This window comes from Sinohyriopsis cumingii, chromosome 19 (assembly GCF_028554795.1).
Source record: "Sinohyriopsis cumingii isolate HCF-2022 chromosome 19, ASM2855479v2, whole genome shotgun sequence".
NCBI lineage: Eukaryota > Metazoa > Mollusca > Bivalvia > Unionida > Unionidae > Sinohyriopsis > Sinohyriopsis cumingii.
The window spans coordinates 2636844-2648985 of NC_142979.1; the positions used below are offsets into that span (position 1 = coordinate 2636844).

The 12142-nt window shown below is 34.5% G+C and overlaps 1 protein-coding gene across 1 annotated transcript in view; it reads left to right on the forward strand.

Annotated features, from left to right (window-relative positions):
• LOC149775062 (uncharacterized) overlaps positions 1-12142 on the forward strand; it is an 86627-nt gene that overhangs the window by 16772 nt on the left and 57713 nt on the right. Inside the window, exons 7-10 of the mRNA XM_089944474.1 lie at positions 1376-1427; positions 2409-2464; positions 4090-4488; positions 9427-9702. Coding sequence (XP_089800600.1) covers positions 1376-1427; positions 2409-2464; positions 4090-4488; positions 9427-9702 — 783 coding nt within the window. The remainder of the gene's footprint in view (positions 1-1375; positions 1428-2408; positions 2465-4089; positions 4489-9426; positions 9703-12142) is intronic.

A 12142-nucleotide genomic window follows, 5' to 3' on the forward strand; every position in this document is an offset into this window, starting at 1 on the left:
ACAGACACACACAGACACACACACACACACACACACAGACACACACACACACACACACATCAGTGTGTACATCATTATGTCTGTCATGTTTCTTGCTAACACAAAACATTTTTAACATCTTCGAAACACCATTCAGCTTTGGCACTATTTCTAAACCCAGTGGTTCCAGGACAGGGTTGAAGGTAGAAAATACAGATAATGCTTTTCATTTTCATTTCAGTAAAGTTCTTAAATTACCTAAGATAGATTATACATATAACATGTATACTTTTGGCCTTTGGGAGATGTGCGCTGGGGTGAGTGGTCAGTTGGGTCCAAGATAACCAAGATGTGTTATTATGGGCATCAGATCAAAGGTCTTTGTGATTATTTAAGCATGGAATGCATTTTAATCCTCTCACTGACCAAGGGGCCCAAGAATATTAGTCTAAATACAAAAAAGAAATAACTGTCAGATCTCTTAAATCATTGTGAAAGGCCAGGGGAATCATTTGATATTGTAGATGATACGAAGAGTGACATATCATATATATATAATAAAGAATGAACATATCTTGTTGAATTTATATTTGATTTTTAAAAATCCAAAGGTTATTTAGATAGAGTCATAACAGGATGGCACATTGGATATATAACAGATTTTGTGTTCTGGGTATCTGTGTAGGGATTGGCTGGGTAGATGGTTCTGAAAGTTTTGTTAGGCAGGTGGGATTGTTATTGTTTGTTTTTCTGACAGTGCTTTATTTGCCTTTATAATGCAGAAGAAATGGGATCTAAGTGCGTTTCCCAAGGACACACTGAAGCAGCCAAACTTGGCTGGCTAGTGCAAGTATTGAACCACTGACCTTTGAATTATGAGTCTGAGACTTTATCAGTTATGCTACCTTGTCTCCCAGGGTGAGGAATGGATATGGGGATTGGCAGTGGTGAGTCTATTGACTTGAGATTACTCTCTATCAGAAACATAGACCAGTTTCAAAAGAGATGTTCAAAAGCCAACATTTTCTTATTCAGGTACATTCCTTGGACTACACGATTCTTTTCTTGGGCTGCCATCTCGTTCATAAAGTTCTCTTGAGGCAGTCAGCAATATACTTGATCATATCATTCCCACTTCACCGATAAAGTCAGACTTGAAATTTGTCAAAGGCTTGCCAATTTTATATTTCTTTGAATGAAATGATAATGTGGAAAGAAATGTGAATCATTTGTCAGGATATTACATTACATAACTTTAAATCAGCAAAGCCAGAGAGACATTTAACTGCGTGTGCTGTCTTCATAAAGTAAATCATTTACAAAGAAAAAAAAAGGAGAGAAAGGATAATTGTTTTTCTTTTAGTTAAACTAATGGAATGATTTTGTTTTTGCATAGATAGAAGAAGATAAACCACTAGATGAGAGACCAATCATGTCCGGGCTAACTGGTAAGGACAATGAATATAAGATGGATACAAAAAATAAGTGATCACATTTCAATGGCATTCTCTTCGACCAAATGAGGGAGGTACAAGTTATATATTTTACCAAGTTTGCTCTTTCAATAACATTTGTGGGCACCATCTTTCATCAGTTGAATTCATACTTACTGTAGATCACATTTGTGTTCAGAATAATTTGAAGTAATACAGGTTTGTTGGAGATAGGGACATCAATTACAAATGTGGCTTCAGAAAGGAATAATGTCAACTCAAATACGTTTGGTGTACAAAATGTCATCTAATAAAAAGTGACGTGTCCTTTAATTACAGTACAGTTTATGTGATTTTTTTATTCTCTTTGCTTCTTGGTGGAGGTGGCGTTAACATTTAAGTGTGTTTTTGCAAGTCAAATATCATGAATTCAGGTGAGATAGTGTGTTCTGTGGATTCAAGTCAAATATCATGAATTCAGGTGAGATAGTGTGTTCTGTGGATGCAAGTCAAATAGTATGAATTCAGATGAAATAGTGTGTTCTGTGGAACACTTGTCAAGCAGCATGAATTAGATGAGAAAGTGTTTTCTTTGTAACATTGTCAAATAAATAGCATGAATTCAGATGAAATAGTGCATTCTGTAGAACAATTGAATCAGGGAAGACAGTGAATTGTTGGTTGGATAGTGAAGCAATTCTGGCTTATAGATTAATGATGTCTGTTAAAGAGTCCATTTGTCCATCCATCTTTCAATAAGGCATTACAGCGCATATCATGGTTTGCATTTGGGCCATTTTCTCATTCTCCTGACTTAATATCTAATGTTTTATGAGGAGTATGACAGCTGTCAATGAAAATTTGGTCACTTTGACTTGTATTTGATAATTTGGCCATACTGTCATCAGCTGTTTTCTTGTTTGTAATTGTGCAGATGTTTTTCTTCACCATTTTGTAGTTATACTTGCACTGAACCAATATTCTTTGTATTTCAAGGCCAAAAGACATTTGAAGAGTTGTTGGAAGAAGAGATGAAAGCAGAAGAGGAAAGGGTAAAGGGAATCAATATATGTTGTATAAATTTGGGTTGAAAAGTTTTGAAATTTTCATAAGTAATTCAAAGGTTTTGGAAAAGTCGTGGAATTTGGTTATTTTGCATTATCCGGTCATATTTTCTTTTGGTGATGCAAAAGTTTTACCAACCTACTTAACTTCGACATTGGATTTGTTAGAGTAGGATCCCCTGAAACTTCATAGTCAGACTACATCCAGGGATCTTACTGCCATTCAGAATCTTTGTACTCATGGTACTCATCAGAGAGAATGACCTATCCGATTGGATGAAGTATGCCGAAAGCCAGCATTAAAATATGTTTTTGTGTTAAATTTAAATGTTAGGTAATTATTAGAGGTTGTAAATTTATGTAGAAGGTACTCTTTAAATTGGTAAAAAGGACTGCAGGAACCCTGAAAACACTTTCTCGCAGTAAGTTCCATTATTATTATGTTTTTGGATAATTTCTTTGAAAAATACAAATTTCTTGAAAGTTAGGAAAGTGGCCGAGTGGTCTAAAGCGCTCTCCGTTACAGATCACTGCCATCTCACCTCTGTCTGCGTGGGTTCGAGTCTAGGATTCGGCCAATGTGGGTATGTGAGAAAGCTTGCCAGTAGCTTCTCGTGGGTCGGTGGTTCTTCCCGGGGTTTTCCCGGGTTCTTCCTCCACCATTAATACCGGCCGCCATACATAGCCTATCATGTGCTGAAAATGGCGTTAAACCCCACAACAACAACAACAACAACAACAACAAAGTTAGGAAATAAAATCTGTGCAAAAGAGTTAAATCTGTGTTTACATAAAGAGGGCTTCGGTTTGGTTCTGAACATGTTTGAAAGTTCCTGCTTTACAAAAAATCAGGATGTAAAGATTTTACCATTAAGTATTAGAATATCAAATTGACCAAGTCTCTTCTAAAATTGACTGAACATCTCTTGAAATCGACCATGAAAACTGTTTATTTAAGAAACATTTAAATATCATGCAAAAGCAAGATACACTTTGATCATATAATTCATTCAGAAAACTTCATAACTTGGACAAATGAAATGATCATAGTAAAGTGCAAATTTTATACTTTGTTCTTTCAAAACCAACCAGAAACTTTAGTTTATTTGTTAATTGACTTTATTAACTAATGTGTGGTTACGGTCTATTTCATTAAAATATACTTGGAACCCAAAGAAGGTCATTTAATGTGGATTTGTCACCCATAGGTGCAATTTAGAATTTTGTATCATTTCATATGAACTCTTTGAGTCGGCAAAGTAACTGGCGTATATTTTTAAACAAATCTATTTCTTTTATACCCTATATATTTAAATGGAAAAGCCCTAAGCTTCATCATTCACACTTGAACAGACATTGAATTCTCTGTTAGTAATAGTGTAATGGTGCAGATCAAAATGTTCAAGTTGAATATTCATGACACCTATAGAAATGAGTTATGTCCATATAAAAGCTGATGAGAATCTTTCCTGCATTTCAAACATTAATGAATAAGAATAGAGAATAAATCTTTTCATTGATAATTATTTTATTGTGGCTTCCTCAAGGAATATGATCAAAAACCTGTAGTACTATAAAAGTAATTTTTGCAGATAATTATTCTGTATTTTCAGCTGAAGCAGTTTGGGGCCAATAATAAATCTCCAAGCCAACAGAAAAGGCCATTCCTTAAAAAAGGGGAAGGTTTATCAAGATTTTCACTGAAGGGAGAATCAAGAACACATACACACCCTGGCAAGAAGTCTTCATCTAATCAGAAAACAACATTAACATCCAAACCAGCTGCCAAACCTGGTACTAGTCAAACTTCACAAGGCAAGTCTTTAGGGAATCAAACACAGTCATCCAAAAGTATAAGCACACAAGCAAGCAGTGAGGGCAAACCCCAAACACAAGCTGGTGGTCAGGGTAAAATGCAAATTCAAGCTGGCAATCAGGGAAAATCTCAAACCCAGGCAGGTGCTTCAGGGAAAACTCAGACACAGTCAAAACCTCTTAAGGTTGATCAAAAGGTAAGAAGTTTATACCCAAGTTAAATGTCTCATTTTCCCCCATTCATTTTTCAACAGGAGAAAAAAAATTAATTGTTGTCCAAGATTTCTAGACTTTAGCTCAGCTTATAGAATGTTCCTTCTAAAAAAAATGCTGTGGTTGAAATCTGGTAAGAATTTATTTGTAAGAATCTGAAGTTTTCTTGTTGAGCTTAGTCTCTTTTTTTTCTTCTATATTTTAATTTCATAGTTTTTATTTACCTTTTGCAGAGTTTTAACATCTTTACCACTTATCTTCTGTTTTGTTTTACTCTGTGATTACATTTATTTTGAAGGCTTTATCTTTTATCTTCCTGAAGTCTCTTTTTTGGTATTTATCGCTACATTTATAGAACTTAACTTGTAATTGGGGCACCATTATTGTGCTGATGTGCCATTAAACACACACACAGACACACACACACACACACACACACACATGCACACCATATATACTCATGAATAAGCTGAATAATTAGGGGAAAAAAAGGCCTGGAAAAGGGGGGGGGGGTCAGCTTATCTGTGGGCCAATGTGTTTACTTGACACTTTTTTGGTCTTTTTGTTGACTACAGTAATGGCTGTATATCTTGGGACATGAAACAATAATTTGTTCCATGTCCTAAGACATAGGCATGTAAAATAAAGTAACTTTCGATGAAACGACAATTATTAAACTGTTATAAAGTACTATGATTGATTTTGTTATTATTTTTGCATGTGCATATTTTCTGATTTCTCCAACATGAAGTTAAATAAAGGTAAATATAGACTTCATAATTCACAGGCCGGTTGAGTTTTCCAGGGAGTCCATGCTGAACTATAATGTACAGTACTTAAACAGTGCAAAGCGTGCATAGCATCACTTAAATCCTTACTTATTCCCAAACATAGATGCAGATTTTGCTTTATTCATTGTTTCAACCAAATTGCATTCTTCCAGATAACATTTCAGCTAGTCCTTAATAGCTATTTCGTTTATTTTGGAACACACACTTACGAGCTACTCATTTTCAGTGATATAAGTGATCCTACAAATTGAGGTAATATATTTAAAAAGGTACACATGTTTATTTGTACAAGGCACATAACCAGCATAATTTACATGTTCACGAAGTGTGGTAATAATAAAGGCTAAATTTCTCATAGAGATCAACTAAGATCAACATCAGTCAATTTTAGTTTTGTGTTTTAGCTGAACAAACATAACTCTCCACACAATGGAAAGCTTGATGTTTCGGTGTCTCCTGTGTTGATAGTCATCAAATTTGTCTTTTGTTTTGCAACAGCAGTACAGGCCAGTTAATCATTACAACCCTAAAACTGGCTTGTGATAAGAGGGAATTTTGACCACTAACTATACCAGTTTAACTTTGGTATATACAGTATAAAATGCCAGGCGTTCACTTTGTGTAAGTTTCTTTTGTGGGAATAGAGTTATAGCATATGGAGTTACAGCACTCATAGTGATCATTCTTGGGATTAAAATTAATTGTGGACGATTTTACTGAGATTTATTTTTTTTGTTCTGGTTTATTTTTTTATATTGTAGAGGTAAAACAAAATCATTAATTTACATAAATAATGTTTAAACGTCAATAATTCACAGGTGATACAACAGAACATGTAGGAGTTTTCTTGTTTAGAAGAAATGAAAATTGAAGATATGAAATCGGGAGTTAGGCATTTAGCTACCCAAAAATCGGGAGTTTTTTTCCCTCCTGGTGTGAAAGTTGACAGGTATGGTGTGAGGTCACTTATAGCAAAGCAAACTACAACTCAGCTTTTACAGTATTATCATAATTTTTGAGGCATTATTTCCGAAACTTTATAAGAAAACAGAAAATTAAATATATTACTTTTCAAACAAGTTTATACCATTTCTTTTTAATAATCATGCACACCAACCTTGAGATAAGTATACATGTAATTTTTTTAAAATACAAGTTTGCCTAAATAAATGCATTTAGAACTTACCTTGTGAACTTGAGATGCCTCGGAGTTGTAAGTCGGCTTATACGCTGGTCATGCACTTGTCAGTGTTTATGCCTGTTCAGCTTGGGGGTCAGCTTATACACGAACAGGCTTATACGCGAGTATATACGGTAAATACACACACACACACACACACACACATAAACATGCACACACATACATACATACACACATACATACATACATACATATATATATATATATATATATATATATATATATATATATATATATATATATATATATATATATATATACATACATACATACACACATACATACACACACACATACATACACACATACAGACAGACAGACATATATACATGGATGGGGCCGCAAGTGGCTGGGTGGTCTAAAGCGCTCTCCATTACGGATCACTGCCATCTCACCTCTGTCTGCGTGGGTTTGAGTCTCAGATTCAGCCAATGTGGGTATGTGAGAAAGCTTGCCAGTAGCTTCTCATGGGTTGATGGTTCTTTCCGGGGGTTGTCCCGGGTTCTTCCTCCACCATTATTACTGGCCACCATGTATAGCCTGTCGTGTGCTTAAAAAATGGTCTTGAGCCCTACAACAACATACATACATACATACATACATACATACGTACATACGTACATACATACATACATAGCATGATTGCATTATGAATAATGATCATTAGAGAACATCCATGAAAACAAATTAAATATAATTTGGCTGATAGTAAATAGAGTATTTGTAACTGCACAGAAATCTTTCACTTTGATGACTTATTAATCTTGATGATGATATAAAACATAATGTCATGACTTTATTTCTCTGAACATTTAACACAGCATAAGCGAGGTCGTGAGATAGTAAAAGAGACATAATCTTTGGTTGACACTAATGGTTGTGGATGAGAAGAGAGCAGTGCTATCAAATTTCACTGATACATGAGAATTATAATATTCTTTGCCCTGCACAAATATTTATATAATGGATTTTAATAATAATGGATATTAGAGCTTAAGAAGTCATTTAAAATCAGTGAACTGATGATAGATTTTTTTATGTAAACCAAGTTGACATGCAGTATTCACAAATTTTGTGTCAGAGAAGTTGGAGTTGCTTCCCCCTCAGTATCAAAGCATGTATCCATCATAAGCATGTATCCATCAAAGCATGTATCCATCAAAACATGTATTCATCAAAGCATGTATCCATCATAAGCATGTATCCATCAAAGCATGTATCCATCATAAGCATGTATCCCTCATAAGAATGTATCCATCAAAGCATGTATCCATCAAAACATGTATCCATCATAAGCCTGTATCCATCAAAGCATGTATCCATCAAAACATGTATCCACATCATAAGCATGTATCCATCAAAACATGTATCCATCATAAGCATGTATCCATCATAAGCATGTATCCATCAAAGCATGTATCCATCATAAGCATGTATCCATCAAAGCATGTATCCATCATAAGCATGTTTCCATCAAAGCATGTATCCATCATAAGCATGTCTCCATCATAAGCATGTATCCATCATAAGCATGTATCCATCAAAACATGTATCCATCATAAGCATGTATCCATCAAAGCATGTATCCATCAAAACATGTATCCGTCATAAGCATGTATCCATTAAGGCATGTATCCATCATAAGCATGTATCCATCAGAACATGTATCCATCAAAACATGTATCCATCAAAACATGTATCCATCATAAGCATGTATCCATCAAAACATGTATCCATCATAAGCAAACACAAATAAACTAAACTTCATAACCAGAATTACACCAGCAGAGCCAAGCACATGAATATGTTTGAAGTGGTTAATTCCTCAAGATAGCAGTTTTAAATGGTACACTATACGTTTTCATTGGTAATAAATGGCAGTAACTAAGTACAACTTCATATCATTTGTACTAATAAAAACAGTTGCCACATAGTAGATGCATGGCCCTGAAAAACTATTTTAAAAAAATTTAATGACTGAAAAGAACAAATTTGTTTGTTTATAACTTGCAAGTTATTTTTGGACATATCACTGTAAATTTTGATATGCAGTTCACACATTTGCCAGAAGAAATACTTCGAATTTGTCTGTGGTGTGTAGTTGTAAGAAAAAATTAGGCTAAGGCATCACGTGGATCTTGTCATGTATTATAGTCACCTGGAGACAATTAATTAGCTGTTAATTAGCTTGATTCATCACCTGACAGGATCATTGGGTTCCCAACAGTTGTCATGATAAATCCATCTTTACTGCAGAGTTAATCAGGTTCTTATGGAAGTGCATGATTGCATGGTCATGATGGTCGATTTACTCTTTTCACATTTGAATAGAAGAGGGCATATCACATTTATGATGATAATATCAAAACCAAATTGTGAGACACAATTTAAACAAATACAAGACTCCTGTGATTGGTATTTATTATACATAGTGTTGCCACCAGTAATCATTTACTAGAATTTTCATTGGATGATTTCATCCTTTATTATCAGTTCCAAATTTATGCACATTAACCTGTTTTGAATCGTAAAATGAGTGAAATAACAATTGTAAAATGAGTGAAATAACAATAGTAAAATGAGTGAAATAAGAAGGTTTTATTTCTCAATTTCATTCATAATTTTTCATGTGAAACAAATAGGCACCTATTTTTTGGTATTTTCTAAAAGAATAATATGGAATTCACACATGTGTTTACATTATAAGAAGGGATTTGTGAGCTAAGTAGGTTTTCTACAATGAGGGAGCAGTATATGTGTATTCATCTTACTAATGGAAGAATGCAAAATGGAGGGTAAAACAAAAGAATCATAAAAGCATAAATTCAGTAATTTATTTGCCTAGTTTAACATTTTTCAAAACCCTTTATGCATAAGAAGTCTCTACTTTTCATTTTCTGCTTATTATGTTTATTCAATTCTTTTCACAGCTGTCTCTTAAAAAAGGCACCCCAAAGTCCCCAGTTAGTGCCCAGATAGCTGCCTCATCAGCTAAAACCAAGGAGAAACAGAATGCACCTAATGCTGACACAAGTGGGAAAGAGGGTAGAAGATCAGGGCAACAAACCAATGCAGTGTCCACTCAGTCAGAAGCTGTTAGTCAAGGCAAGGAGGGAAATAGATCTGGAAGGCCAGTGTCACCTGGATCAATACCTGATGATGCCTCATTTATTGCCAGTTTAAAGGAACATGATAAAGCAGCAGAGGTATATGACTACTATTACTACAGTAATGACAATGGCTACTACTGCAATGACAACAATGACTCCTACTATGACAATGATAATGCCTACTACTACAACAACTACTATTACTGCTACTACTATTACTGCAACCACTAATACTACTAATACGATGACGACTGTATAACTGTGTCTGTCTTTACTACTACTACTTCAGTGACTACTATTGCTGCTGCATCTAATGTTGCTATTGCTGCTGCTACTGTTAGTACTACTACTAATGCTATTATTAACTGTGACTACTACTAATATTGCTATGACAATGACTATGACTACTACAACTACTGTGACAATGACAATGACTACTACTACTGCTATGACAATGACTACGACTACTATGATAATGACTACAACTGCTACTACTATGCAGTGACTATGACTACTACTACTACTACCATGACAATGACTATGACTACTACTACTGCTATGACAATGACTATTACTACTACTACTACTGTGACAATGACTACTACTATTGCTATGACAATGACTATGACTACTACTAAACTACTATGACAATGACTACAACTACTATGACTATGACTACTTCTACTATGACAGTGACTACTACTACTGTGACAAGGACTACTAATCCTATTGCTACGACAATGACTATGACTACTACAACTACTATGACAATGACTATGACTACTGTTGCTACTATGAAAATGACTACTACTACTACTGCTATGACATTGACCATGGCTATTACTACTGCTATGACAATGATGATGACTACTACTTTGACAATGACTACTACTACTACTACTATTGTAACAATGACTTCTACTACCACTACTATGACAATATCTATGACTACTGCTATGACTCCAACTATTACTACTATGACAGTGACTACTACTACTACTACTATGGCAATGCCTACAACCACTTCTGCTAATAATAATATGATGAATTCTACTATTATGACTACTACTACAACTTCTACTACTACTATGATGATGACTACGATTACCACTACTACTACTGATACAATGAATTCTACTACTTCTGTGACTACTACTATTACTGCTATGACAGCTGCTACTACTACAGTTACTACTACTACTGCATTTAATGTTGCCATTGCTGCTGCTACTACTAGTACTACTACTAATACTATTATTATTATGATTACAACGGTGACAATGGCTGCTACTATGACAACTACTACTACAACAATGACTGCTACTACTACGACTGCTAATATACCTATGACTATTAGTATGACTGCTACTAATGTTGTCATTGCAGCGACACTACTACTAGTACTACTACTACTGTTGATGCAGCAGTTCCTGTTGCTAGTACTGCTACTGTTGTTGCTGTTCCTACTAGAACTATTACTATTACTACTTTTTCTGCAACTACTACAAAAGTTACTTTTCTGTTAATATGAATATTAATTTTATTTTATGCTCAACTTTACCCTGAGTCTTGATCTTTTTTGCTGGAAATAACTATGAAATGTTCATAAATGGAATTAGAAACGTGAGTTCATTTTATCTAAATATTGATATTTCATAATTGCTTGCATGGTTGTACTCTGAATACCTCCAGTTCAAGACTAAATGTGACATTTTTCTGTTTGTGTCAGCTATCACCTTTTGAGTCATATATGCAACATGCATAGCTAAATATTGTACATTTCTCCTTCAGATATGATCCCTGATCACATTAACATTAGGAATATAATCCCTACTAACTCTCAAACCCAACCCTCCCAAAGATAAAAAAAAATTCATTTGTACTGTCTATATTATATGGACAAAGGGCAATAACTCTTGCATATTACCCCCTCTTGCCACCAGCAGTTGGTGATACTTTTAAGCTTTTTGCTCATGAACTGATAATATTGTTCACTTTGCCTCTTGAAATTTAATAGAAATGTATACTACTTTTCATCCCATCCATTGTTATTTTCATATATGTTAAGAATTAATCATTATTTTTTAAAATTTTGACCTTAATCATGTAATTATTTCAAATATGCTGCCTTAGTTTTTGCGTTCTCTGATTGCATGGCTCTACACTGTCTGTTTATTTATCACCCCTGTTATAGAGGGTGTCTTGGTCATTCTTAATGCAGTTGACTATTCCTTTTTTTTCTTGCTTACTTTCTTTTTTCAGAATCGATTTTAACTATGTATGCTAAATGCAACAATTTATAGTCAGTGAGAAATGTCATGCCTCATGTCTTGCATGTGCAGTAAATGCATAATCTACATGTAGCATTTGTGCCCAAATACTTGGATGATAGTTCTAAGGAAAACTGCAACTGGGAGCGATGTGCAAATCAAATGACCAAGAGTACTGTTGTTTTGAAAATTCACCTTATATTGAGTCTTTGGTAGGGAATGCTATTTCATCTGGGGGAATGGAGGAAGCTGCAACTTCTCCTCCC